Genomic DNA, 27,975 nt, shown 5'->3' with positions numbered 1-27,975 from the left:
CAAGTCACTTCAATGCCAGCCAAATCCCTGAACTGACACAACACATTACTTCCCGCAGGAAATACGGTAAGTGCTGCTCCTCTGTACGCCCTCTTCCATCCACAAGGATAAAAGACAAAAACTATTTATTGGCTGTTTATTTTAGATGTCATTGGCACAAACAACATTCACTACCTGCATTTTCCCAGACATGGTATCTGGTTATTGATGGTCTTAGAGAATGAACTCTGCACTGTGTCCCGTTTCTTTAGACCTCAGATAAAAATTTGATTGGAGGAAAATATAGTTAGGCCTGTGATGTACTGGTGACCCTTCCGAGGTGTACTCTGTGTGCACCCACCGTCAGCTGGGATAGGCTCAAGCCACAGCGCAAGCCTGTTTTGATAAGAAAATGGATGGATGGAAAACTTTTTAGCTCAAAGAAAACTGTTTATTTGTACAGTTTAAAGCGTATAAAAAGTGCAACTAGAAATAATATGTGGGAACTATCCCCACGCTCCTTTGCATGTGCATAGTAAAGCACAAAGAAAATAAAAATGCTGGAGCAAGTACGCTGTGAATTTTAAACCAATATTTCGAAACTTTGGGAAGTAGAATCAGGGCACCGGGTTCACCCACTCATCATTAGTAATGCATTCAGCCTGCATTTTTAGTCAGGCGAACAATAGCCACCAGCTCAAAGGAGAAGTGAGGCTCATGAGTGAAGCCTGAGTTTGAAAGAGGAAGGATGACATGTGATTATAGATCATGCAAAAAAAGAAGAAAAAAACAACATAAATTTGACCACGGTGATAGTAATCATGCTAATTATGGTGACACAACAGAAGCTGCCAATCTTATGAAACCAGTGTCTGAAAGATGTTGAAACTAATGCCTTGGGAAATAAGTAAGAGTTTTAAAAGTAAAAGGAGAACAGCAGTTAGAGCAAAGTTGATCATGTATTTATTCCTTTAAATAGAAAATGATGATCATCTACCCAAAAATGTAACAATATAGTATCTCCAGTGAAAGAGAAGTCAAGCTAACAGTTAGAATAATGCACAGCTCTTTAGATGTGAGTAAATGCATTGCTCCTGTCTTTGCTTCAGGAGTAGTGTATTTAGAGCTTCTGGCCACATTTGTTAATGATACAAAAAAGAAAAACACAAAAAATTACAGTATAATTGTGACCTAAAGCGACAAAGCTTTACCTGTTTCTCTGTTGTTTGTAACATAACCGGGCCAACAAAAGTTTCTCCCCAAATTCACAATACTCGGATACTAGAAAAACAAACAACAACAAAAATCCTTCACAGTGTTAACCTGAGTACAGTACATGGTAAGCAGAGCTCCTTCAGACCTCCTTCACTTTCTTTGGAAGGGGAAGTGAAATCATCAACACACACCAACCCAAAGAAAAACCAAACAAAACACTTTACCCATGTGACCTACAGAACAATAAATGCAAATAATGCTTCACCTTATGTGTAAATAACATAAAATCAGGCAGCAACACCCCATCACCCACAGTGCAGACACATGACACAGAAGTGCATGCTCCTGCAGAACCTCAAGAAGCCATCGCACGAGCACTTTGTGTAATGAGGGCTCGAGGTGAAGTAGAGAACTCCTCCTCCCTTCATGTCAGCCTCTTTGCTTTGCCTTCATCTTCTCATTGCACCAAACAAAGTCTCATCTGTCGGCGTGGCCTCGTTCAGTGCTGTCTTCTTCTCTCCGGGCAGTTGCGTCCTGCTCGGGTAGCAGCCTGTGCGGGCGCTGCGCCTCTGCTCGACATTGGGAGCAGGATGTGAGCGCGGCGCAGAGGCGCGTGCGGATCGGCTGAGTGAACAAGACGAACATGACGCAGTTGGCTGCTCCCTGCAAGGTGTTGCCAATCCCCTGTGGGATCAGACGAAAGAGGGGTTTCAGATGAGGGCATCATGATGGCTTATTCCAGAGAAATAAAAAGTCTTTATGAGTTTTGATGGCAAATGCTTGTTTTATCGGTCAATAAAACAACACATTTTCATTTATATCATCGTGTTCATAGTGCGTAAAAATGTTTTATGCACACTTACAGTGGCACTATCATGTAATCAAACAGTCCAAACATCATAAAGGCTTCATTTCATTTTCAAGCCATTTAAAAGGAAAATTTACAGTATTTTGAAAATGCTTTGTTACTTTTTAAAAAGGCAAAAAGAGAAAGAAGCGTAAACTCACGTGCAGCGTGACCAGCGCTGGGTTCTGTCTGACACTTGAGTCGGCTAGCAGCAGGATAAAGCGCACCGTGCTCCAAATGCGTAGGACGATGAAGATGATGGGGATGAGCGTGAGCTTCACATCAGCCATGGAGGAGAAGGAGTGGGCGGGAGGCCTGTTGGCCAAGATGGGACGGTACTCAGAGAGGGCTGCATGCTGCGTCAGAGCATCAAGAGTGAGACCATTAAAAGGAAATAAAGAAAGAGAGAAAGTGTGTCATCAAGAACATCAGATAACTTTCACACTACTAGGCAGATATTTGAGGGAGAGACAGAAACCCTTTCATTACACTATATCATTTTTGTTTTTTTTTTAAAAAACAACAAGCCAAACTGCAGAAACTAAGTACATCCCGCGATTCAGTAGCTTATAGAACCACCTTTAATAGAAGTTGAAGTAATCATTTTCTGTGTGACTTTATCAGTCTCTAATATCATTGTAGTAATGGTGCTTCTGCTCAGTGAGGTTTGTGGGCATTTGTTCATGCACAGCTCTCTTAAGTAAGGTTGGAATCTAGACTTTGACTGGACCTTTGCAGCTGTTCTGTTGGAGATTTGCCTCTGTGCATGAACCTGTTTGGATCAAGCTTTAGCATCCGGACAGATGGCCTCAGATTTGACCCTAGAATACTTTTATACAGAGGAGTTCATGGTTCACTCGGTGACGTCAAGCTGCCAATATCCTGTGGCTGAAAAACAAGCCCAAATCATTACCCATGCACCACTGTGGTTGGTATAACTCGTTAGTGCTGATATGCTGTGTTTGGTTGCAATTGTGCATGTTTGGTGCAACTTTGCATTACTAAGCCGTGGTGCCATGTTCTTTTTTAGAGAAAACGCTTCCTCCTGTTAACCCTTCCTGACAAGCCATATTTGTTCAGTCTTTATTTAATTGTGCTGTCATGAACTTTAACGTTTAACATGTTAACTGAGGCCTGTAGAGTCTCTTGGGGGTTTTTTTGTTGCAGTTTCTCTGAGCATGCACGGTCTGACTTTGGGATGAATATTCTGGGACATTCATTCTTAGGAATACTGGCAGCTGTCATGAGGTGATCCACACCTGCACACTGACAAAACTTCTGCTTTCACAGAGGTGCACACACTTGATGAAGAACCATTATTCCAGTACATTTGATGAGGAATTCCTGGCTGCTACTTACCCTCCTAATTCTTTATGGACGCGGTAATCGTGTGATTAGATTCTCACGCCGTTTCTTCATTTTTGGCCAGTTTTTGTTAAATAACGACATGGAGCTGTATGTTATGCGTTGTTGTTCATCTGGGGTTTTGCTTACTTCATTTTAACCTGCTCAGGACCAGATGATTGTCTTAACATGTCCTGATATGTAAAACTGAACTTTCTTTTTCCCATGACTGAAAGTTTCTGTTAGGATAAAAGTGCAATATAACAAAGAATGATTTCATCCACAGTCTGACTACCTCTGTAGTGTGTTTCATAATAGTTAGCGTGTTAGGGATAAAGTTTCCTGTCATCCTCTAGGGGAAACAAATCAGTTCCTTTAATGCTCAACTGCTGAAAGTCTGAGTCACAGATACAGGAACTGGGATGTATTGATATTCTGTGCATACATTCCTATAGAAGATTTCAGGCTGTGATCAGTATGTTGTTTGGTTGAAATGATTTATGAGCCAGAATGTTTTAAACAAACTGTATTTCCACTTTATGCCCAGGTGATGATTTTAGCTTTCCAAGACTAAATGCAAATAATGACAGGCCAATACATTTTGGGTTTTTCCCCCTGAAGACAACAGTGTCTCTTTCACTCTCTGACTATGATATTAATCATAATGCAGAAGGCAAGAGGGGAAGTTTGAGATCAGCTTTTTAATGAATAAAGAAACTCGTTCATGATTCACTCTGTCGACCTGAAAACAGCTGATCACCAGCAGATTTCCAATAAAGGTCAAAGGTTCTGGCTGATTACAGATGAATGTAAATAACAGATCCACTGTGGATCGCTCGTACTGAGTACCGGAGTATTAAGAAGGATGATTTTAATGCTTGGCAGGAAAAAGAGTTGTGTATCTGCAGGTTTGTTGTGGTTCTTAATGTGTAAACAGATTTTTGAACGCAAAGTGACATATTCAAATAGTCACAAAGCTCTGTGTACACATGACTGATGAATGAGGTCCCTGGTGTCCTCCTCACCGCTATGTGGATGTGCCTCTTGATCAGGATGTAGAGGAAGGGGAGGGTGAGGTACGCCAAGAACTCCCAGATCTTTCCAGTCAGCAGCATCCACAGGACCCGGTCTTGAACGTTGATCCTGACCCAGCACCAGCCCACCGACACCTCTGACGCATCGTAACCAATCTTGTTGAGACTCACAGCTGCAATAGTGATGGCCAGAGGAATTCCCCAGCTGGAACACAAAACAAGGGTCCGGAGAGTAAACACAACAGCTCCGAAGGTCAGAGTCACATTTTTAAACTTTTCCACTGGAGGTTTTTATGTAAATGTTTGACGGGCATGACACCAACACTTGCAGCAAAGACATGTGACAGTGTGTGATAGTAATCTTGTGCTTAAGGCTTTTGTGTGTTACATGGTGCAAACTGCAGAGTCACGGCCAGTTCTGTTGTTGAAGAAGATAAAACCACGAAATGAATTCTGCATTGTTTGCAGCGCTCGTTAGTTTCCCGCCCCCCCATGAAGCACTTCTCCTCTTATAACACCACTTTAAAAGGTTACTAGATTTTCATTGCAGTATACACAGCAGCAGACCTTTATAAATACCAAAAAGACAGTGCGTGTGTCTTAGTGTATATAAGCCTCCATAAATGCCTCTGTTGTGTGATCTCCAGTTCATTGCAGTATCTGAGAACTCACAGAGAGATTGTTAGGATGACAACGGCAAACACTGCAGTGAGCCATACCCATGGGTGAAAATGTTCCCGTGTCCAAAAATAGATCAATTAAACGATGGTACATCACAGTGAGTCAACTCGCTAACAATCAGTGAGGACAAATCATTAACGTGCAGAAGGAAAGTGGACAACAAGGATTAGAATGTGTAAAATAAAAAAATAAAACACTACAAGGGGTCGTCACACTGGGAGGCTCCGCATGTTTGATTGCTGTTTTTACAGTGGAAACAGTGAACCACTAAAATAAACACATTTGTTTTAGCTGTTACATTTTTTTTACAAAATTGACATGTTAATAAAGAAATATATCTGAAGCACAAACATGAGTAATGAAATAACTGCTTGTCAATAAAGTGGACACACAGTACTGTGTAAAAATCTTGAGTCACCCCTCATTTTTTTGTATTTTACTTCAGAGGAGCCAGATTTTCTTGGAATTTTTAAAGTACTCTTGAGCAATAGGTCTCCAGGCTTTCTGAGCATCCTCCAAAGTTTTTTATTTTATTTTTGGACATTGGCTGTTTTTTCACCCATTTTCAGTCCGTGTACCTGACCATTTTCAGAGGAATGCGTTTTTTGTTGTTTTTTCACTTCTTAAGCTACTTAAAAATAACCTATGAGTCATTCAAGCACAAAAAAAGCACGTGACTCAAGGGATGAAAAAGTGTTGTGTCTACACATAACAGACAAGTTTGCAAAAAAACAAACAAACCCATTTTATATCTTATATATTTTATATCTTTAGGGATGAAAAATGTTTTTATTTCCCAGAGATTTATTAGTAGAAAACTTGACATGGTGCCCCCTTCCCCCTGACTCTTTGGGCTTGAATTGTAAAAAATGAATCTTTCTGGTAGCTCATTGCCCAGACTTTCCTGTAACTATAAAAATTCACCAAAAATGTCCTATTTTTTTTAATTTAGAATCCAAAAATGCATGCCCTCTCAGCATGGTGTGCAGTGTGTCCTTCAAAGAAAATGGGGAAACTGGATGAGTGGAGGACAAAAGAAGAAGTGGCAGGCCTAAAACCTATCTACAGCAGAAGGACAGTGTCTGAAGGTCACATCCTTAAAAACGGGCCTGAGAATGCATCTGGTCCTTCATTTGACTCCTCTACTCTTCACTGAAGCCTCACCAGAAATGGTCTCAATGGAGAGGTGACTGTTAAGAAGACATTTTTAAGGAAGGGAACAAAGTGAAAAAGCCAAAATACACAAGAACTGGAGTCAAAAATCAGTGGCAACATGTCTTATGGAGTGATGAATACAAATATGAAATGTTTGGCTCGTGTCATCTACAGTATGTGTGGAGGAGGTCAGGAAAGAGTGTCTACACAACATTGAGGGTCAACAGTCATCTAGATCGGAGGCTGTATCATGGTTGGAGCTGCATTTCAGCCAGTGGCGTTGGAGATCTCGTTAAACTGATTAAATTATGAACACAGAAAAGTGCAGGCAGATTTTGATCTGTTATGCAATGCCATCTGAAGAATGTGACTGGCCACAGCTTCGTTTTTCACAACAATAATCTCAAACACCACACCAGTCCAGTAAAAGCATACCTGGATAGAATAACACACAATGGTTCACTATCAATCATGGCTTCCCCAGAGCTGGACCTCAACATTATTAAAGCAGTGTGTGACCATCTAAAGGTGGCCAACATCCAGAGAAGAGCTTTGAATGTCCTTCAAGTAGCCTGGAGAACTATTCCTGAAGACTACTTAAAGAAATTACAAGAAAGCTGCCTAAGACAGCTCAGACTATGGTGAAGAATAAAGGCAGCCATACCTAATATTGACTGTCAAGCTTGTTAGAATTGTATAAGGAGTGGGAGTCCCCACCAAGCATCATTTGAAGGTGAGACCTCCTTTTCTAGCAAATGGTCACTATAGCACATGATGTGAAAAGAAGGCGAGATTAGCTGCTGATTTAAAATGACATAAAGCACCACAGGGAACTGTGCTGTCCCCTCTTCTCTTCACCCTGTACACCTCTGACTTCTGCTACAACTCTGAATTATGCCATATCCAGAAGTTTGCAGACAACACGGCCATCATGGGGTGTATCTGGGATGATCAGGAAGAGGAGTACAGAAGTCTGGTGAGGAACTTGGAGTCACACAAACCACCTGCAACTCAACACCTCAAAGACTAAGGAACTGGTTGTGGACTTTGGGAGGTCCAGAGAAGGTCCACTGCCGGTTCAGATAGAGGGAGAGGAGGTGGAGGTGGTCAACAAGTACAAGTACCTCGGGCTGTGGGTGGACAACAAACTGGACTGGTCATGCAACACAGAGCACCTGTATAAAAAAGGCCAAAGCAGACTTTACTTCCTCAGGAGGCTGAGCTCTTTTAACATCTGCAGGAAGCTCCTGAGGAAGTTTTACCAGTCGGTGGTTGCTGGAGTACTTTTCTATGCTGTGGTGTGCTGGGGGAGCAGCACAGCAAAGAGGGACTCATCCAGGCTGGAGAAACTGATCAGGAAGGCTTGCTCTGTGGTCGGCATGAAGCTGGACACTCTGGTGACAGTGGCAGAGGAAAGGACACTAAAAAAAATTGCTGGACATTATAGACAATGCTGGGCATCCTCTGCACACGACCATAAACAACCAGAGGAGTCTGTTCAGTGACAGGTTGCTTCTCCCAAAGACAAGAACCAACAGACTTAAAAACTCCTTTGTCCCACACGCCATCAGACTGTTTAACTCCTCTCTGGAGGGGAGAGGGAGGGGAGACAGGAGGACAAAGGAGGGGGGGACAACTAAGCTGTAGTGCCTTTTCACTGTGCAATACTTTTTGTTAATAACCAACGGTGCAATAGACTTCAATACTTGAAATGTGCAATTCCCTTGTATTCTTATTCCTATTTATTCTATTTATCCCTTTTGTATATTCTTTATTTATATGTGTCTCTGTATTTATATATGTGTATATATGGTATTCTGCTCACATTCTGTAACTTCTGTTGGTGCTGTGCTTTGGAAACCGAATTTCCCAGAGGAATCCACCCGAGGGATTAATAAAGTTCTGTCTTTATCTTATCTTATATCTGCATAGTACAGACTCAATTTGATTGATTTTAAGGAATTTTGATAAGAAAAAACAAAAAATGTTTTGTTCTACGGAAGAAAAGAGCAGGGTGGACATGTTGGGGATGTTTTTGACCATGAAACCAGAAAACAATGAATGTGAGGAAGAGGAAGAGTGGGATGAATGAAAAGCTTTGAAAATAAAATATTGTCTTTTTGGCTGTTATTGAACTCATTCATCCACAAATAAATCACCAAAGTTTCAGTAACAGAAATTCTGACAGTATGACTGAATGTTGTCAGTGATACATTTTAAGTTGGGGTGTTTTCTTTTTTCTGTTTTTGCTGGTAGTGAAAAAAAAAAGGCGAGGCACAGTTCAGACGGCGATCTATTGCAGGACAAACACACAGAGACACTCACTAATTCAGAATCACCAGTTAGCCTGACTTGTATGTTTGTGGATGGGAAGCTGGAGCACGCTGGCACGCAGAGAACATGCGTACTCCACACAGGACCCTCGCTCTGTGAGGCAGCAGTGCTAACCACAGCACAAACGTGTAAATGCCTTTTCAGTGAAGTATGTGGAAAATCCCCCATACCTAAATGGTGTTAACAAAATATCGCTTTGAAAGTATTTATTGTATCATTATCTCTTCTAAGTAAACATAAACTTTTTAAAAATACAAATGAGGCAAGGCTTTACAGCCCCCCCCTGTAGATCGGCCCCTGAGTTAGGACAACTCTGTAGGCTTGAAGTGTACAAAATAAATGCTTTAAATGACAGAAAAAGTTCTGGTAGCTCATTGCTCAGACTGTCCTGTAATTATAAAGCTGGAAGTTTTTGTTAATTCACAAAAAAGTGCTATTTTATTCATTTAGAATCCAAAATGTGTGCCAGATTGGATTCTTTGCCTGACCATTTCTGACCCCCGGGGCCTTATGTTTGACACCCTTGGTGTAATGGATTTGTAGGGAGTCCCTTATTCAGTGTTCCTATCCAGAGAAACACACACGGAGGATCCAGGTTGTCCTGGTAACACCAGCTGGTGAGAAAACAAGTGAGCACGTGTCATGCATCAGCTGATTTATGAACACTCGTCACGTGAACTGATCCAATAACGCCATGGTTAATATTTGAAAACTCACTAGGTCCCACCGTGATGTCAGCACGTCACCCCGTTATGCGGTGTAACGTCAGGACGTAGCTTGGCAGTAGACTGGAGTTTTGCGCCAACTTTCAGAGTGTTACAAAATAAAGTAGATGCACGTTAAGTGAGCCAAAGCGGTTTGTGTTTGTGGTCTAATTCTCTAATTTAAAGGAGCCGTTTTGAATGTGAAGCTTTTAACAAGTCACTGTTCAAAATCTCAGAAAATATGACGTAAACTCAACTTTAGGGGGGGGCAACTGCCGAAATCCCAAGATGCTTCAGGGCGCAGGTACCACCGGAGCAGGTTTAGTAAACAGATAACACTCCGCGGGTTGCTTACCTGACGAGGTGGAACACCAACACGAGGCTGTCAGCGACTCTTTGGTTGGCCCTCACGATGAACACGTACAGGTAAACGGCGATGGCCACGGTCCAGAAGAAGGAGCTGGTGTTGGCGAAAGTGGAAATCGCTCCCTGAGCGACGCACTCCGCCGAGTTTGTGCGGAAGACGCTCCACACTCCGAAGGCGTAGGAGACGGCGGAGAGCCAGTCAGACACCGAGAGGTAAACCAGCAGTTTCCTCGGAGTTGTCCTCAAATCCGACCAAATAATGTAGGTGAGGATAATCAGAGAGGAGCCCAGGAAAGATAGCGCGCACGAGAACAGCACGATCACCTGCTCGAACAGATACACCTCGGTCTGAGTCTGAGTCGCGTTTGCCATCGTGTAGCGCGATCAGGCACGAGCTGCAGTCGTCTCGCGGACACCGCAGTCTCTGTTTGTTTGTAAACACCTTTCTTTTCCCGGCCGAGCGCACTGGTTTTATTCTGGATGTTCCCAGGGGCTCTCCACATTATTTTCCCTTAAGGCCAGGCGACGGTTTAAAAACACTCCGTCCAGTCGAGCCACATGACTTGAAAAAAACAAAACAAAAAAAAAATCTTCTACTGCTTTTAAGGGAGTCAAGCAAAACTTTTCACCCAGCTTTTAAAGCCCTCCTTCCCCGCCGCCCCCTCACCAACCGGAACCCAAAGCAGAAGTTAAGTCAGCTGGTAACCTGCAGGCACTCAAAGGGTCTATTTTTGAGTGTAATTGTCTCAGTTTGTGCTGTCCAGCTTTGACATAAAGTACCGCACACGGCACATGACAGCATGATGAAACCGCTTCCCCATTCCTGTCATGGTTTCGCATAAAAGGATTCGCTGCTCAGGTTAGAAAATGACGTCTGATTTTATTTTAATAACTATTTTGTACATGGAAAAAAAAAGATACACTTCACATAAATATAATCTGGCGCAAGTGCATTGAATAACAAGACGCATTCATTTTTATATAAATGTATGTAGAAGTTGATAAAAAGTGACTGAATTTTGGCTTCAGAAAGTGCAGTATTGCAAAGTAGGCAATCAAAACACATGAATAGGTGGTGGCACCAAAGCAGAAGTGTCATCAAAGAGCACAGAGGAACTGAATAAATAAAAGCGAAACAAAACATAATTTAAAAGTACATCAGCTGTGAACATGATGGGCAGCAGAAAATTGAAACATTGAAATGTTTTTATTTGAATTATTTGATGATCTTGTAAACTACAGGACATAGATTGCATCTAACAAATATTTTCATGGTTTCACTTCATTCTTCTTTGCAAGGTAAAAAAAAAAAAAAAAAAGCATTTAAAATTGTGTATCCAAAACCTCCCTGTATTAATCCTCAGGTATACAAAAAAGGGAAAAAGCTGCAAATGTGTGAAAGTGATTAAATCTGAAGCATGGGTTAAATGACTAGTTATTTAAAACACCCGATCATGAATATAAAAGCCTTCATGGGTGAATTTAAATGTAGACAAAGGACCAATTAATTTTTTAAAGAGTGAATTCACGGTAACCCATCCTGCAGTAAGAGTTGGAATCTCAGCTTTCTGGGGCAATAAGTTCATTTTTAAATAAAAGCATAATTTTGCCTGAAATTACATTTCTATTAGCGACGAGTTCACTGTGCACAGAAATAAAGGAGAAGCTAACAACTAACATCTGGCTTGCCTCCTGTCCCGAGTGCTGATGATTCTTTGGTGGCCTTGTGATTTGCAGTTTACCAAAGAAGTGTGATGTAAAACGGTTTAGAGCCCTCGGAGCGGTGACCTTGTGTCAGAGCAGGACTTTTACTGCTTCTGCATTACTGCAGCCCAGAAAAACCTGCAACCCCCTTGTTTTAGTGTTTGCAGCAGTGCAGCAGAACATTGGGGTTTTTTTTTCTTTGTCTTTTTTCCCTTGCAGACTGCAGCCAACTCGGCATCTGCATTATCGCCTGAATCACACCATCGACAGACAGTTTAAGACACTGTTTTGTATCGAGCATCAACAATAACGGTGAGAGATTCTGAGATAGAGTGGAGAAAAAATCAGAAGAACATCGTGTGTGTGTGTGTGTGTGTGTGTGTGTGTGTGTGTGTGTGTGTGTGTGTGTGTGTGTGTGTGTGTGTGAGAAAGCCTAAATTAATGTGCACCTGACTCATCTGCACACATTAGGTCGTCTTTGGTCACACAGAAATATTCTCATCATGCACTAAATAAAAAGTGTTCTTTTTTAAATGTAGTCCAAAGGGCCTTTCTGCAACACTTTTGCATTATTACAAAATTCTTGTGTTAAGTAAGGAAAGAGGAAAATATATAAATCAGTATTTATCTAACTTTATTTATAATGCTCCTTTTCTACAGCAGCAATATGTCACAAATAAAATATCAGGCACATAAATCAAGAATTAATCATATCCACTTTCTTTTTGTTTGTGCGTTACATCCAGAAATATCTATGGAGCAAATTAAATTAAGGGATCAAAAACATGCATTTGCAACTGAAAAAAGTCATAGTAAGCCAAGTTGTATTTTCTGAATGAAAGGGCTTTCGTTTTGTCTCAATGAAAAGGAAAAAAAAGGCAAAGGTTTCACAAATTGGCGCAGCAGCGTTTGATCAAAAGCATGCCGGGAGGTTTGCTTTCAGTCACAAGATGGCAGCAGAAGATCATGATAGTGCAACAGACAGTGTGGAAGTTTGACGCTTTGATCCATTTTCTAAATATTGCGGAGGCCGTGCGCTCGGTCGATCTCTCCTCAGTTAATTCTCTTAGGAGGGTCGAAAACTTACAGTGCCAGCTCCCAGTTTCCTCCCTCTCAGCTGTGATCCCGGGGCTTCTTATTGCGAAGAATTTCTGCGGCAGTATACTTGCTGATTGCTTCATTCTCACTCCTCACAACAACCAGCTAAGACACTGCCAGAGAAACACCCACAGCAGCCGCGTCCAACCACCCGACTCCGGGCTTGCTCTCCCCAGCAGGGTCCTGACTGGTCTTTGGTGCATGTGTCCACCTGCGAGCCTGGCACTGCTGACGCTTTCCATTCCCAGCTTCGTGGTGATGGTGTTGTTGGTGGTTGTTGGAAGGCAGTGGCCTCACACTGAAAGCCCCCCCCCTCACCTCGAGGGTGGCGTGGTGCTCTGGCAGCTCTGTAAGAAAGCAGGAGGAAATGTTAGTAGTTGTTCATTAAGTGTATAAGTATAGAGGCCCTTTCTGCTCCCTGACTGAGATTTACACAACTACAACGCACAGACGAGCCCACGTTCCGCTTCATGAAGTGAACCCCCGAGCTTGTTTCCAAACTGATTTCTTGATCTCCTCCTAGCCGGTTTGTGCAGCATCACTTTAAGTGCACACAACTTTGGCAAACACAAACACCCCTGAACTAAGAATAGGCTTGCCATGACTCATGATTTTGCAACAAAAAAGCTCGGTTTGATTTAGCTCTCAACTATTTGTGTGGCTGCCAGCCTTGCTTCTGCTTTTTTTTGGGGGGGGGGGGGGGGGGGTTTATGTCTTTTTTTTTTGTTTGTTTGTTTGTTTAATGTAATTTTTTTTACCCTAGCTCCATACAGTGCTAGTCTGTGTTTGTGTACCTCAGGGACCACAGCTACAACGCTATCAGTTGCGTTTGCTCGCTGCAGTGCTATTTTGGGCTGGCTGACCGCTCCATACTGTCGTCTCCCTGTGGACACTGCTTTGCTCGCAGGACAGCATGGATACTAGAGACCGGTAGGCACATGCTCTTAAACGAAGGAAGAGAAGACGTTCCGTAGAGGGAGGAACGTCTGGAAAACAAACAGTTTGAATTACATCAACTATCCGCTGTTATTGCTTCTGAATTCTGCAGCAAGGCTATTTGTGGCCCTCTGCGTCGGCTTCTGGTCTATCTTGTGACGTACTTTTTGGTTGTATAACTGGAAATTCCAGTGTTTTTATTTGTGGTTTAAGCATTTTGACCTTTTTGAAATTCTAAGAAAGCACTTTATGACGCTCTGAAGCTTCTTGCCTGAAACAAACACAAAATTTGTATTTGTCAGCATCTGTCTTCACACACACACACACATGCACAACTGATGTCCACAGACAAACGCAGAGGTCGCACCTTGACCTGCTTTCACCAAGCAGCTGCATCCTTGTCCCTTTGTGCGTTCGCAGCGAGTTAGATGCCGCCTTCGCTGAGCACATGATGACAGGAATTCCTTCCTGTTCAGACCTTGAGGTAATCCTGATACAGGAACGAAGAATGGCAGGGAAAACAAAACCCTGCCTGCTAAATGAATGGCCGGCCGCCCCACCGCCTCTCACAGCAAACAGCAGCGAGCCTCGACTAACAAGCCTTTCCACAAATGCATTTAAAGCCTCAGGCACGGCTCACCTCTCCTCACAGATTTCCCTATTGTAATATTTCCGTAGTATTGTCCAAACCTGGGGAAAAAAAACCCTTTTTTACAAATATTAGTCAGAGGTGTGGATGAATACTGCTCGAGCGGACTTAGTAAGGGATTTAACCGGATAAATAAATGCTGTTTTGTGGTTTAACCTGTTAAGTACATCTTAATTTAGCTGGAGGGGGATGTGTCCAGACGATGCAGCTAACACTAAATTTTTGTTATTATCACCACATCTGCACAAGCTAAATGAAAAGATAACAATAACGCTTTTCATCGAGTGTTTTCTTTTTTTAGCGTTTTGCTTATTGTGCGTTTTATCTTTGTTGTGGCAAATTAATTGCACTCGGTGTGCACAGGGAGGTGGAGGAAGTGCACAACACGAACAAAATTGCATCTCATTTTCACGTGTGCATTGTTAGTGATATCAGGTTTTTTTCATATTTATTATTTCACACCACTCATATCGCAGTACGAGTTGTTTTCTAAATTAATCGACTGTCATCTAACAAAATAAAACCTTGACAGTAAAGATTTGGGGGAAAAAGTGTTTTGGTATTTTTTGGAAGATCAAAACAAAATCATTAATGTTTAATTATTATAAACAAATTAAAGTCTTTTAAAAAATATTTAAAGTTTTATTTTATATTCCCTTAAAAATACCCTTGTGAAACTAAACATTTTTATTGTCCTTTTTGATCCAATATGTATTTTCCTGTTGCTAAATTATGATTTTTATTTATTTATTTTTAATTTGAAAAGGAAAACCGTGAAAGCTAATGTAAATGAACAAGCCTGGTTTAAGATGTTAACGTGTCATCGATGGCTTGTAAGAGAGCATCATTTGGTCCTTTGTGGTGTAACTAAAAGCTTTAAATATCAGATTAAAATTGACTCGTAAAAACACACACACACAAAAACACAAAAAGATTTGTGTTAGTGTTAGACGTGTGTAATCTGGAGTGTCAAACGTAACATTGCACATGGTGCACATAGCGTTTGCCTCAGAATAGCTTTTGTTTAAATAACCGTGGGACTCTGTAGGTCTACAGTTTCTGACATATTCAGCCTCCAGGCAACAATTTTCCCCAGCAACACTTCACCAAAACACACACACACACGTGTACAAACCCCAGGCTGGCCTATACTTCCTCATCATGGTGGATCCCTCTGCTGTCAGGCCTCACGATGTGTAATCCAAACGAGAGAGAAAAAAAATCACATTCACCCACTTTACCTCACTTCCCCGTTTCTCCTCATGTCACTGCTGCACATTTCTTGGTTGATCAACGCTTCCACAAACCTAATCATCTGATGGCAAACAGTGACATCAGTATGTACTGAAGGGCCGTGCTGCTGAGCAGTTTAACACATGCACAACACGCTCACATCGGCATACATGACATGCGAGCTTAGCCTCTCGTAGTCTTTTTTTTTTTAACTTTTATTTTTAGAACAATTTTAAAGCATATTTGGGTTTGAGCTAAATGAATCTACACGCCAAACTGCAGTGTGTTAATAATTAAATAGAACGGAGTCTCACACTCAGCTTGCACTACCCCTGGTTGCCAGAGAGAGGGGAAAAAAAGAGTTTCCCCAGTAACTATCTTCCTGCTTGACCACACACAACTAAAATACACAGATCATAGCGTGTTGGACACTAAATGATTATCACCTGAGTTCTCGGGTGATTAATGTATTTGAGTTTTTACCGGCCTGCATGAGTTTTTACAGTAGGGTTTATCAGTGCTGTGTGATAATGTGTGCCAGCGTGGACAGACTGGCCTTCGTTTATCTGCTTCTCTGTGTACACTGTTCCTAATCTCATTTCGCTTCCTGACTGACATGCTGATGACACTTGTCTTCTGAGAACCAGGGCCGCTCGAATCGTCTGTCACACCGTCTAGTCGCAAACTCGAATCAGATCCCGCTAGATACAAATCACTTCTGAGAAACGAGGACCTGTTATAAAGCCTTTCGCTCTCGGCTCTCTTGGGGCTTTTCAGGAGGGGAAAGATGCGGCCTGCTGGGTCTCCTGTTGGAAAACTGGCTTTCATTATGAATACCAGAGAAAACAATAACAAAAACAGCTGCCCTTCTCCGTGAGGATCAAGACGAGATGATGAAAGGGTCACTCATCCTGCCACTGTGCAACTGGGTACTGTGTTTGGGTGTATCATAGCTTTCGCTAACCTTTTGTGTAGTCACCATGGGATTAAGCCAGCATCAAAACTCAAGCTTGGACGCTTCTACTACTTGCAGTGGCTTAAATTATCGTTTTCTAATTTAGATTTACAGGCTGATCTGAAGGCCTCAGCCTGGCATCATTTTAATTCCCCTGAACTAGTTGGTGTTTCTGAAAATTTCACTCAGTTTCAGCAGAAGTGCACAGGTCCTCAGAAGTGTTCAGCTGTAGCATTGTTGTGTATGTCAGAGGCATCTGTTTACACACAGTTTGGACACTCACCAGTTAGCCAGGCAGCAGCAGAGGTCCACCATCCAGCGTGATCTCCAGCGGGTGCACTCAACGTGTTGGCATCAACAGGAGTCTGTTCACGGGCTCTCCCGATGTGTGGGTCACTTCACTCTGGAAAAACTGTTGACCACCAGCCTCTTGCCTCTCCTCCTGTGGCTGCCTCTCTCTCTCTCTGTCTGTTCAGTCAGGCAGTACAACAAGTCAAGGCATGTTCCAACACGCCACCAACAGCCGGGCTGGATGTATGAGCCTGCACAGGGGGAGGAGCAGAGGATCAGAGAGGGGGGAAACCCAGAAAAGACCCAGCATGACTCAGCCTGCTTCGGTCAGTTAGCATAGCTTTCAGTCTGAGCACTTTAACACATGAGTTAGTCTTCGAAGGTGCATTATGACTTATTCTGTGTGACATGCTTAAGTCATTTAAGTCAGAAGCAGAGATGAGGAGATGCTCTAATGGGTGACGACTGCTGAAAATGTGTTAGACAGAGGAGCGCTTTTTTAAAAAACTGCTCTGACTTCCTGGCCCACGTCTGGCTGCAGGCGGTGACTGCTTTGTCTTTTCACTTTCTGTGTCCTGCCGGTGGAAGCAGCTCAAAATGTCTCTGTCCCAACCTCCCAGTCTTTGTCAGCTGAAGCTGAATTTAGATTCAAATGTCTTTTACAGAGCTGTTGTTCACCCATGCTCTTATTAGCAGTTAGTCCTACTTAATCTTTAGCACAGAAGAACAAATAGTTTATAGCATACTAATAAAAGGTGCTGATTCATTAAATCTTCGTTGGGTTTTTTGTTTTGTTTTTTCCAGTAACTCAGCGGGTCACATCAATTACAGATGAAGTCCGTCGGCATGAATTATGAAACTGCAAAAAATCACAGAGAACGCATCAGCAAAGATATGAAACGCTGTGAAAATTAATTGCTTCCTGGAAAAGTGACATTTTTTAGTGAAATCAAAATTTCTAAACTGTTTATTAATGCAGCGAGAAAAGAAAAGGTGCAGTATACAAGTGTGCTTTACGTGTCCATTTATCTGCTGACACATTAAACTGCATTAAATGTGCAGAATCATCAGCATCCATGAGTGCTAATTATTCAAACCTGCTTTGCTGTTAGCTGGGTTTTTTTTTTTTCCGTTACTAGAGCAGGCCTGATGCCGGTTCATCACTGCTGTAGTGGAAGTTGATCACTAGGCAGATTCTGGGAACAGCGGTAGGAGCCAGCTCAGCAAAACTCACCTGCTACTATATGGTCTGAGTTTGGCTGCCTGAGCATCTCTGAAGCTGCACTGTACATCAGTGCTGCTGCTCTTCACTGCAGCCTGTCAACAGACTGATGACCTTATCAATGAAAGAGCAAAGTCACCGTGATGTTACGCCCTGAAAGAGCTCAAAGCACTTTTGGCTCGGCTCGGAGCCTCGTCTTTGCCCACCCCTTAACAGCAACTAGAGAGGCAGCTTTGTAAAAGAGCAGACGAGGTTCATTTTCCTGCCGTTAGCTGCCTTAATTTATTGGAAGTGGTGTTGCGGCACCGCACAGAAGTATTTTCACAAAGTGCCGGCAGTAGTTTCACCAACTGACTTGGCTGATAATTTATGCAATTTACTCATGAGTGAAATATGGGTATCCGCTGACGTAGCCCCGCTTACTGGAACGTATCCCTGCACTTCAGTACAGAATTGTAGTTATTCATCCTCCTACCTGCAACAGACTGCAGCTGAAGCCTGAGATTTGCATCTGTGTCAGTTTGGGATGGGGGGGTGGGAGAAGGAACCCCTAGCCCAGCAAGTTCAAAGCTTGCTGCATTGATTACATCATCGGAACTGGAGTGCTGAAACGGGACAATGCACCATCAGAGGGGAGGGAGGGGGGGCAATCGGCTAATCTCACCAGTGCCTCCCTGTGGTGCTCCATGGGCAGTGTGTGGGGGTAGGGGAGGTTGGGGGTGGGGGGGTCTTTCCCTCTCGCTCTCTCTGCCTCTGTCTCTAAGCTCAGCACAGTCCAGCACATTGCAGGACGGCCTGCTCTGCCATGCAGGGTCATGTGACATCAGGACTGTCTGAGATTTTCTGAGAGGGAATGATGCTCTTTGGTGTATTTCCTCCTCTGTGTGTGTGTGTGTGCGCGTGTGTGTGTGTGTGCGCACTCTTGCATGTGTGCCATTACAGGCCAGCACTGCAGGAACTCAGCTGCTGCAGGACACTGCAGGATTGCTGTTCTGCTGCTGGCTCTCTGTCTCCTGCTTCTCTCTCTCTCCTTTCTATATTCACTCAAGCAAATTGCTCAAGGAGGATGGTGAGAGCATGTGCTGCATACTTTTTCAGCAGGGACGGAGGGGTGGGGGGTGCGTGGCTGAGAGAGAGAGGAGGAGGAGGAGGGGGCAGAATCACAGAGGTGCAAAGCATGCCGGTGAGGCGCTCTGCTGGGCAACTGTACCTCTGAGAGAGACTACAGTAGAGAAATTGGAGATGAGGAAAGAGGAGGAGGAGAAGGAGAGAAGGTGGGAGGTGGGGGGAGGGCAGAAGCGAGGTGCAAGGAACATCAGGTGAGTGCGGCAGTTCCCTTCGCTGGCAGTGTAGCACCCACCCTCAGAGAAAGTGTGAGCAGGAGAACTGCAGATGTTCCGAGATGATGTCAAGCTCCGGATGTAGCACAGACCCTTTAGTACAGTTTGTGATCATCATTGTGCCCGTCTGTCTGCAGTGGGGAGAAACAGAAAGTCCAGAGAAACGCCTTGGACTCCAGCCTCACCAAACTGACAATGCAGGGCCGGCTTTTTCAAGGTCTTAGCACAGTTACCCGAGGTGAACTCAGAGCTGACCGTGTAGCCAAGTGAATTCACCATTCACACCTTCCATACTGGTTTCCAAGCATTTGTAATACTTTGACTTTTATAAGAAGCTTTAACCCCCATAAACAATTTATACATTGTTTCTGAAACAGAGATGCTGCAATGAAACAAAAGTAGCAACGTCTTCTTTTAGAGCAAAGTTGCTGAAATATTGCTGCTGCAACGATAGAAAAGACTGGTCCTGCTCTAGGACGTCTTTTAAAAGACTAAAACTTAATATCTAAATGAAACAGAAAGCATTCATCTTCCACAGTTTAGTGCCAAAGTCTCTACAGAGTAGCACTCTGATGTGAAATCCCCTTATAGGATGGCAGAAAAGTCCCAGTAACTACAGCACAACTTCATGACTGCACCACAGCTCCCCTGTCCCAAACAGGCCACTGTAGCCTCATTCTCATTTCCCCATTTAGCACTCAGACACTCACACAGTCCAAGATCCCTGAAAAATCCTTCTCACCAGTTCCCAGCATCATACTTGCAATGAAAACACGCTGGTTAACATAAATGCACAGCTAGCCGAGAAAAGTAGAGCTCAGGCTGCCTGTCGTCTTCTTAAAAGCTAGGTCAGCAAAGATGAAACTCTCCACTGGTGTGGAGAACTCTGCATCCTGGTGAGTTTTTTTTGTCCTTGTGTCAAATAGCGAGTCCTCTGGACCAGCCGCTATCTGACACGCTGGCTGCTATTTCCAGCCTGTACCATGTGTTAAACATGGATGAGGGAGCAGTGGAGCCTGACTGCTAACTGACTGGTTTTCTGGCAGACTGCTGCCTGGTTTAATGCTGGTGCAGAGGAGGCTGAAACTGATGAGACAGAAGCTGCCAGGAGCTCTAACACTGCAGGCATGCACACCGACATACACATATCAACTCCTGCAAGGCTCGTTTAATAATAATAATAATTTAAAAAAGTATACAAACCTAGAGAAAGAAGAGCCCATCATAGAAGAAGGCAAACAAGTTAAATAAGACTAGAGAGGAAAGGAAGGTATACCTACGGACCAGCCTCTGACCGCATCTCTCACACAGGAAGGAGAGGAGGAAAACTTCTCTGCACTCACTCTGAGCCTCCTGGTTGCTGGTGATGTGCTTTCATGGCGCGGCAAACTTGACTGCAGCATTGCCTCCTGAACAGAATGACATTGTTTGCTCTCTCTCTCTCCCTCTCTCTCTCTCTTCCTTTCTCCTCCTCCTCTTCCTCCTCCTGTACACGCTTGCTCCCCCTCCTCTTCTTTGCACGCTTGCTGGCAGCATAAACTGCACAGCTCAGCAGTGTTCCCCCACTGCCGCAGCAGATCCTGCATGAGCTCTGCGTATCTGAGTGGGATGGGACTTTTAAAGGGGAACGCAACCTCCAGGGTCAGTGTGTGTGTTTGTGTGTGTGTGTGTGTGTGCGCTTATCCTCAGTCTGCCCTCCTCTCCTCCATGTACCCCCTCAGCAAACCTTCCTCCTCGTCGACACCCCCGGGAATCATCAGTGTAAAGGACTCCTCACAGGAGAGACCCCCCCCACCCCCACCTACACGCCTCCCCACCACCCCCTCCGCCGCACACATAACTCGCCATCCTCTTTTATTCGTTTTCACACCACAGCAAAAGCTGCTTTGAGATATGAGGGTGCTCAAAACCTCAATGAGGAACTGTCCCTGCTCCACGCAGAGGCCATCTCCCCCTTGTCACAGTATCCAAAATCACTGAAATCCAATTTCCTCATAAACACACACACACACACAAAAATAAAAATAAAAATCTGGGAGGATGTCCTCAGGTATGGTTTGAAAAATGATGACGTTTAAAGAATGTTTAATTAATCTGAGATCACTAAATGTGAAGCCGTTTGAGTGAATTAGGAAAATCAGTGCTTTTAAATCAAATTTGTCATCTGGTTTTATTGGGGGAAAAGTTGCGTGATTTATTATAATCTAACCAGTAACTAAGAGCAATTTTTCAAGCCAGTACATAAACACAAAGCACACCAAATGCGTATGGGAAACGGTGTCTCCAGGCATTATGATGAATGAGTAATAATCACACAGGCAGTAAATTAATGCATTCATTTCAGAGCTCCCCCTCTCTCTCTCAAAGTTGTACAGTTCTTCTAGGTACAACATTTCCTTCGGTAAAATGTCCTTAATCTGCAATCCCTAATACCTACCTTTCATTACCCAAGATGCACTGCTCCACTGGTGCTATTCTGCAGTGCGCTAAAATATAGAAATATCTTGACCAACCGAATTTGTCTCTTGTGCGTTGCACAACTCTGTGAGAGTGAGATCATCCATCATTCAGTCAGACATTGAGGTTGAACTTCTCTTTTTGCACTCCTTATGGAAATGCGCCTGGTGTTACACTTCCCGGCTTTCAGCGATGACATTTGCAGCGCGCTGCACGGGCAGTGTACAGATAATGGTGCTTCTGTTTGAAAGCGTTTCGAGGCATCAGCGTCTTGGCTGTTCTCTGCAGCAGTGCAGCGCTGTCTGCTTCCAACTGCAGCAGCAAGTTTTTGTTTTTTTTTCCTCTCTCCTCCAATATGACTTGGGCCCCAAGTTGCACCCCGTGATCCCACATTTTGTGGAGGAGAATGAGGAGAACTGCATACATCTCACGTTAACCTTGACTCTGTGCACTCAAAGGTTATGTGTAGCAGTTTTAAGCATATTAGAGTGTGTGTGTGTGTGTATTATATGAAAGGATTCTCGTTAATTTGCCTGTATCCTCTGCTTTTATTAAGACACAGTTATTTGCACAGATTGCTGAATCAGCAAAATTCATGTAATGCAATATTGGGAATCAGCTGCTGATATCAGTCAGTGTCCATATCTGCATCAGACGAGCACTGTTATCCATCAGCTATGGGCAAGCACTCTCTGCATGTACCATCTGCATTCAGTGCTGCAGCTGCATCAGTCTGCTGATCCTCGCAGCATCCATCCTCTCGTCTGTACTCACTGACACCGGGGAAAATGCCCCTGCTGGCATATCTCTCACATACCCCACGCCATTTTCAGTAATGGCATCCCTTATAATGAATAAGCCATGAGGAGGGGCCCTTTTACATGTCCTATTAGATTACCTCTGTATGCTTTACCTGGCTACTGTCACTTCATCGCCTTTGCTTCTCCACTTGACTTAATATTTTCTGACACTGTCCCAGCCAAGGACACAGTGGGTAAATATTTGTAAAGCCTCACAGATTATGTGAGCGTATAAATTCAAAGTTGTTTCATCTATTCGGTATGCTTAGTTCAGTGGACGTGTGAATACACTCTTGCAGAAGACTTAATCAATTTTAGCAACTAATTGCCTTTTTGGTTCTTTGTGCCACAGCAGCCGGTCGTCTTTTAGTAATTCTTTGACTAAACTGAGGTTAACGCTAAACCGTGAGAATAAAGGTTATCTGTCAAGTATCTTGACTCCCGCAAATAATGGAGAAGGCTGTAACGCTTGCCTGGTGAGTTTACGTGCGGCTTTTTTTTTTTCTTTCTTTTTGCCATTCATAGCTCATTCCTCAGCTTCATTGATCTGTCCGGAAAAGATAATAGACACATTGATTCACAAGCTCAGCAGCCTGCTTGGTTTACACATCAGTTCAGAGTAATTCTCAGTAGTCCTTAGTCAAAAAGCAGAATTGCCTTGACTGAGGACAGACTTCTTTTGAAGGTGTAGATTTACCATCTTTTCTGTGAACACCTTGTTTCGTTTGGTTTTTACAGCACAGCAAAATTCTGAGCATCTGACAAGATGCAGCAAAAAAATAAATAAAAAATACAGAAATCTGGAGCGTAGTTGGAGTTGAATGCTATGTTAGAGGGTTTTAAGGTGGCGTAGGAAATGTGACATTGCTGATGAAAACTGGACTCAGGAAGGAGGTTGAGGCGAGCTGGCAAAAATCTCTGCTCACTTCAGTCTTACGGAGATGGACTGAATGCAGCGTTCCTGACTTCGTAGAATAAGGTGGTGTGTTTGACTGCACCAGTGCTTCTTTGCTGACCTCATTTTGTAAAGCTGATGAGATTCCTCCCAAGGCCAAGTCGAGTGAAAAAGACACTGTTAATGACACAACAGATCAAATGTGGTTATACTGGAAGGACTGTAAGCACGCAGAGGGACAAACACACTGTGAAGTGTGAATTCCCGGCGAGTGGAGCGGTCCAAGATATCTTTTATTTCCTGATACGGATTTTGAAAGAATCTCTTACAGTATTACTAACCCCCTGATATTAAAGATCCCGATTTGAAGGCCGAGCTTGATATGTGAAACATATGAAGTGCAGGGTGTCATCAGTTTCTCCCTCAGTATGAGAGAGATGGTAGTACAGGGCTGTGATGGATTGATATAATAGCGAGAGGCTGAACTTGTGACAGCTGGCTGCTCTGTTGTGAATGAGCGGCAGCTCTGTCAGCTGTCAGTGTCAGCACCAGCCAGTCTGCTCTCTACACTGGCGCTGGAGCAAAGCATAATGCCCACATCAGCCTTAAGAGGGAGAGACTGCAGCTGGAAAGTCTCGATTAAGCTCTCATACAGCTATAATAATTTCAAGCATGCCCGTGAACAACCCAGTTTCCGTAAGATCTGGCATGCCACGCAGAATGTAAATAAAAACAGATTGCAGTGATCTGTTTAACTGAAAATACCTCAAAGAGCACATCAGATACTGAAACTAAGATAAAACACACATGATGTTGCACTATTTAACAACTAATTACGTTTATAAGATTAAGAAATGAGCATCTTGTGAGGCTGATCTATTTAACCTGTATGTAATCGGGCACTTTAATATTCTCATTGAGAATGAAGGTGAATTCACAAGAATACAATCAGCAGGCACAAACAAGAGAACAGAAGAACAAAGAATGAAGAAAACCATTAGTAATATAGTTTTAAGATCTCAAAATTGGTCCCTATTTCGAAGCCAGTTTGGAGATTGTGTGAAATATAGTAACTGTATCAAGGTTAGTGTAAACAAGTTAAGTATTTATTGGATTATGAGCTGAGTTTAGTTTATTTAGCTTGAAAAAGACAAGAGATGCGAGGTAGTTTGGAAGCGTCAAAGGCTTCATAATGTGACAATAAGGTGTCTGTTTACTCTTCGCTGTAAGGAAACACGCCCATCCTCTTGATACAGTAAAAAACAAGGAGTGTGAAATTTGTGGTTAGTGATTAAAAAAAAATAGGGTTTAACTGCTAGAGTGTGGATGGGGTAGCAGGATGACACAGAACACGTCCTTAACTTCCAAACAAATCTTATTTGATACGTGAGTTTTTGAGACTTCTACACCATCAGACCTCTCAAACCTAAATAAATTGCACAATACATTTTAAGCAAATACCAGTTGTAGCAAATATGGTACAAATTAAAACTCATGTATACTAATTCAGATCTATTTTTTAAACCTTTGTTAGAAGGTCCAATAAATACTCCATTAAAAAAAAAGATATGGCATTCGTTTCATGGTTCAGGCTTTAAAGGGTTAACATCCAGCACTCCTTCGAAGAGTGTGTGGGCAAATCATGCTTCTCAGTGTGAAATTGCTAATAACTTGGGGATTTCATCATCTTTGTTACACATAATTTAAAAAAAAATCCAAAGAAGCTTTTCTCTCTCTATCCACTGAACGAATGGCAGTGAAAGCTCTACTGGGGGCACAGGTTTGGGGACACACAAGGTGTTGAGTCATGTGATGAAATAAGAGCAGGTCTTGCTTATTTCAGCATGAAAATACCAGACCTGAGTCTGCACACCAGCGTAACACAATGTGCTGTTTAAAGAAGAGCCAATGCCTCTTAAGTAGTATTAAACATGCCCCGTCCCCAGATGTTAATCAGACTCTCATTATTATTATTATTATTATTTTTACTAACTTCAATTGTCTGAACTTTTCAAGTTTCTGTTTGATTGCCATATTTTTAAGACAAACAAAAATAAAATACATGGATTTTTTTGGGGGGGGTTACCATTTGACTGTCTTTGAGAAAAAAAATAAAACAAAAAAAAGCAATGTCATGTAAATGCCTAAAATTCATACCTGTAAATATAACATTTCACAACTAAATTTCTATATTTCTTTATGGGAAGAAATTAAAGAAGCTGACACAAAAACATCACCATGAAATCATCCTAACATCCTGTGTTGGTGACGTTATGATTGTCCTCTTTGAGACACTGTTGTCTTCATGTTTTTGAACAAAACCAATGGGTGTCCATAATTATGTGTGCGTGTCCTGTTCATCTTGCATGCAGCCTGTTGGTGTGGTCTTTTTTTCACTTGTTTTGTGCTGGACTATATTCTGCCTTCCTGGTTTTTGGAGGAGCGCTCCATATCCTCCATAACAAGTGTGTCATATAGAGATCTGTGCTGTCTCTTGGCCTACATTCACTATTGCCATTTGTTACTGCCACAAACAGGTAACACAAAGGGACAAAGATATATAATATATAGGTTCCTCCAGAGTGGCCTGTTGATGTGTTTATCTGCCTGCGACCCATTTTAGCAGCAGAAGCAGGGGCAGAGGCTCCGGGGTGATTCTTCACATTTTCACTGTCTTCACCAAAAGAAATCCACGGCTAAACGAGTGAGTGTTAAACAGAAAAAGCCCGACTCAAAATCAGAGGTAGTCTAGGAGGAAGAAAGGTTAACATTATTTTTACTGATGGCTTTCATTTATACTGCTTTTAGTCTGCTTTTTTTTTTTTTGTTAAATTTTATAGCTACACCGAATTAAATCGACATTATACACAATTTTAATTACAGCGCATTACTCCCACTTCATGTGTACTATTGATAAAAACTCCACACTCATTTCAAGTCTGCAACAGTTAGTGTTCTTTAAAGTGTACACAAATTAAATAAACGAATTGAAAAACAACCAAAAATTCATTGCTTGCTTGTCTGCTTTCCCAGTTCTTCCCATTTCTGAGCCTGCTTGTAGTGCTCAGCTGCAATCCCTGATGAAAATCTTCAAAATGAATCATGGACATATAGTTTTGTTTTGTTTTTAATAATAAAATTGGATCAGCAATTTTCTGAAACAGATGGGACTGTAGTTTTTTACTCAAACAGGAGTAAGCACCGGATATTTGGAAACTATTTTCATCCACAGATTAATTAACATTTGGTATTTCTGGCAGCCTAACACTGCATGTGCGCCTGAATTCATTTCTTTGGTTTTTTTGTGACCGTTGTAGAGACAATAAAAGTGTGGCTCGTGTTTTATGACAATGAACGCCTATGGCTCAGAGGAACGCTGGACCCTCTTAACACACATGCAGTAGTTGGATTAAATTGTTGCTTTTTTCCCCCTCAACAGTAAAGGAAATTTAAAATATCCCCAACAATGATTTAAATACGGAGCATCACATTAATATTGTCTTTAAGCTTTGCCTGAAAACTCGTCATTATTGTCTTCGCTTAATGAGTCAATATCTTGCGTTACAGTGAACACAGCTTTGATATTTAATTGTATATTTTTATCTACAACTATTGCACACTGCTAACAACCTGACAGCATAAGGGTGTTATAACACCTTCATCCACTGTAGGCTTTATTCATGCCATCCATTATTTTATGCACCTGATGAGCCAGATTAGAAAATATGGTTTCATTTCACTGATTCGTGTTTATAATTTCTTGCCATGTAGATGTCTGCCTGTCAGGAAAGAGTTGCCGCTGCAGATTTCCAAATTGGATGGATACCATGCTGAGCTCGTGGATGCATGCTTGCCTTATGGAGGCAGCCAGGAGAGCCTTAACCACGCGAGAGTCTGCTCCTGCCATCTGCCGAACCGCTGTGTGACTGATGAGAAGGGCTGGTGCGTGTCCTGGATACTTTCTAATGAGCAGTGTGAGCTAATGCCGGCCTACACCTCATCAGACACCGGTCACTTGCAGGCTTTATCTCCAGTTGGGATGCGCACGGTGAGTTTTGCGTCTAGCACCAAACATGCACAGCAAATATTTCTGAGATTAATTTCTGATGAATACACTAATCAGTTATTCAAATATCCCCTAGGATGAAATGGTTACCTTAGAATAATGCAGATCTGTCTGCAGTTACTGCAGTAACCCTCTGGCTGAGCTTATTTTGTTGAGAAAAACACCATTTAATCTGCAGATCACCCAGGAAGGCTATCATCCACCTGGGACCCCTCCCCGGAGGTGTGCCGTTCCACTGCTGATTGCCTCTGTTTTAGCAGCAATGCACCATTCAAGTCTGCAGGCAACTTGACAAATGAGCAGCGACCTGAGCAGAGGGGATGCTTATACTGCACCACACATCCTGTCCCATCCACAGCCTCGCGTCCCGCAGTGGTTCACCTTTCCCAGCCGATGCCCTTTCCTTATTGTAACGCTGTAAGTCACACATGTAGAGTACATGCTTAAATTCATGCTTGCTGATTCACGTACACACAAAGACGCTGCTTAAAGAGCGTGTAAGTGATCAGAAGCCTATGTATTTTCTATTCTTTCTTCTTCATATATGCTAGGCTGCCCAAATTGATCGTGTAATTTTTCATCATCTGGCAGAAAATGATAAACTGGAACTGGAACGTAAGCACATAAAAATAAAACATTTTCCCCAAACTTTAAAGTGTGCCGCTTTTCT

At 42.7% G+C, this 27,975-nt stretch overlaps 2 protein-coding genes across 4 annotated transcripts; one reads left to right on the top strand and one right to left on the bottom strand.

The window, feature by feature from the left end:
• Positions 1-109: 109 nt before the first annotated feature.
• On the bottom strand, positions 110-10,490 carry gpr157 (G protein-coupled receptor 157). Its single transcript, XM_082517737.1, has 4 exons — positions 9,649-10,490; positions 4,411-4,624; positions 2,203-2,397; positions 110-1,878 (listed from the first exon to the last, which is right to left on the bottom strand). Exons 1-4 carry the CDS (start codon positions 10,029-10,031, stop codon positions 1,672-1,674), a joined length of 999 nt encoding a protein of 332 aa, XP_082373863.1. The 5' UTR covers positions 10,032-10,490; the 3' UTR covers positions 110-1,671.
• On the top strand, positions 9,777-27,920 carry LOC309696490 (uncharacterized protein). Of its 3 annotated transcripts, none has more exons than XR_014273512.1 (3): positions 9,777-9,872; positions 27,011-27,287; positions 27,484-27,920. XR_014273512.1 is itself a non-coding variant. In XM_082517738.1 (3 exons), exons 1-3 carry the CDS (start codon positions 13,375-13,377, stop codon positions 27,595-27,597), a joined length of 408 nt encoding a protein of 135 aa, XP_082373864.1. In that variant the 5' UTR covers positions 13,246-13,374; the 3' UTR covers positions 27,598-27,920. The 3 variants fall into 3 exon arrangements, 1 of the variants encoding a protein (XP_082373864.1); XM_082517738.1 differs by lacking the exon at positions 9,777-9,872 and adding an exon at positions 13,246-13,391; XR_014273513.1 differs by lacking the exon at positions 9,777-9,872 and adding an exon at positions 25,815-25,943.
• Positions 27,921-27,975: the final 55 nt, after the last annotated feature.

The sequence above is a fragment of the Aulonocara stuartgranti genome (assembly GCF_965226115.1).
Source record: "Aulonocara stuartgranti genome assembly, chromosome: 20".
Taxonomy (NCBI): Eukaryota; Metazoa; Chordata; class Actinopteri; order Cichliformes; family Cichlidae; genus Aulonocara; species Aulonocara stuartgranti.
The sequence above is the reverse complement of the archived record's forward strand: the minus strand, read 5'-3'. Positions and strand labels throughout refer to the sequence as shown.

Excerpts from the sequence above, each read along its gene's own strand:
- LOC309696490 (XM_082517738.1), top strand. Across the intron at positions 27,288-27,483 it reads CTCCAGTTGGGATGCGCACG|ATCACCCAGGAAGGCTATCA; the intron begins GTGAGTTTTGCG and ends TTTAATCTGCAG.
- gpr157 (XM_082517737.1), bottom strand. The coding sequence starts at position 10,031 with ATGGCAAACGCGACTCAGACTCAGACCGAGGTGTATCTGTTCGAGCAG. Across the intron at positions 2,398-4,410 it reads AGAGGCACATCCACATAGCG|CATGCAGCCCTCTCTGAGTA; the intron begins GTGAGGAGGACA and ends GCTCTGACGCAG. Across the intron at positions 1,879-2,202 it reads CAGCGCTGGTCACGCTGCAC|GGGATTGGCAACACCTTGCA; the intron begins GTGAGTTTACGC and ends CTGATCCCACAG.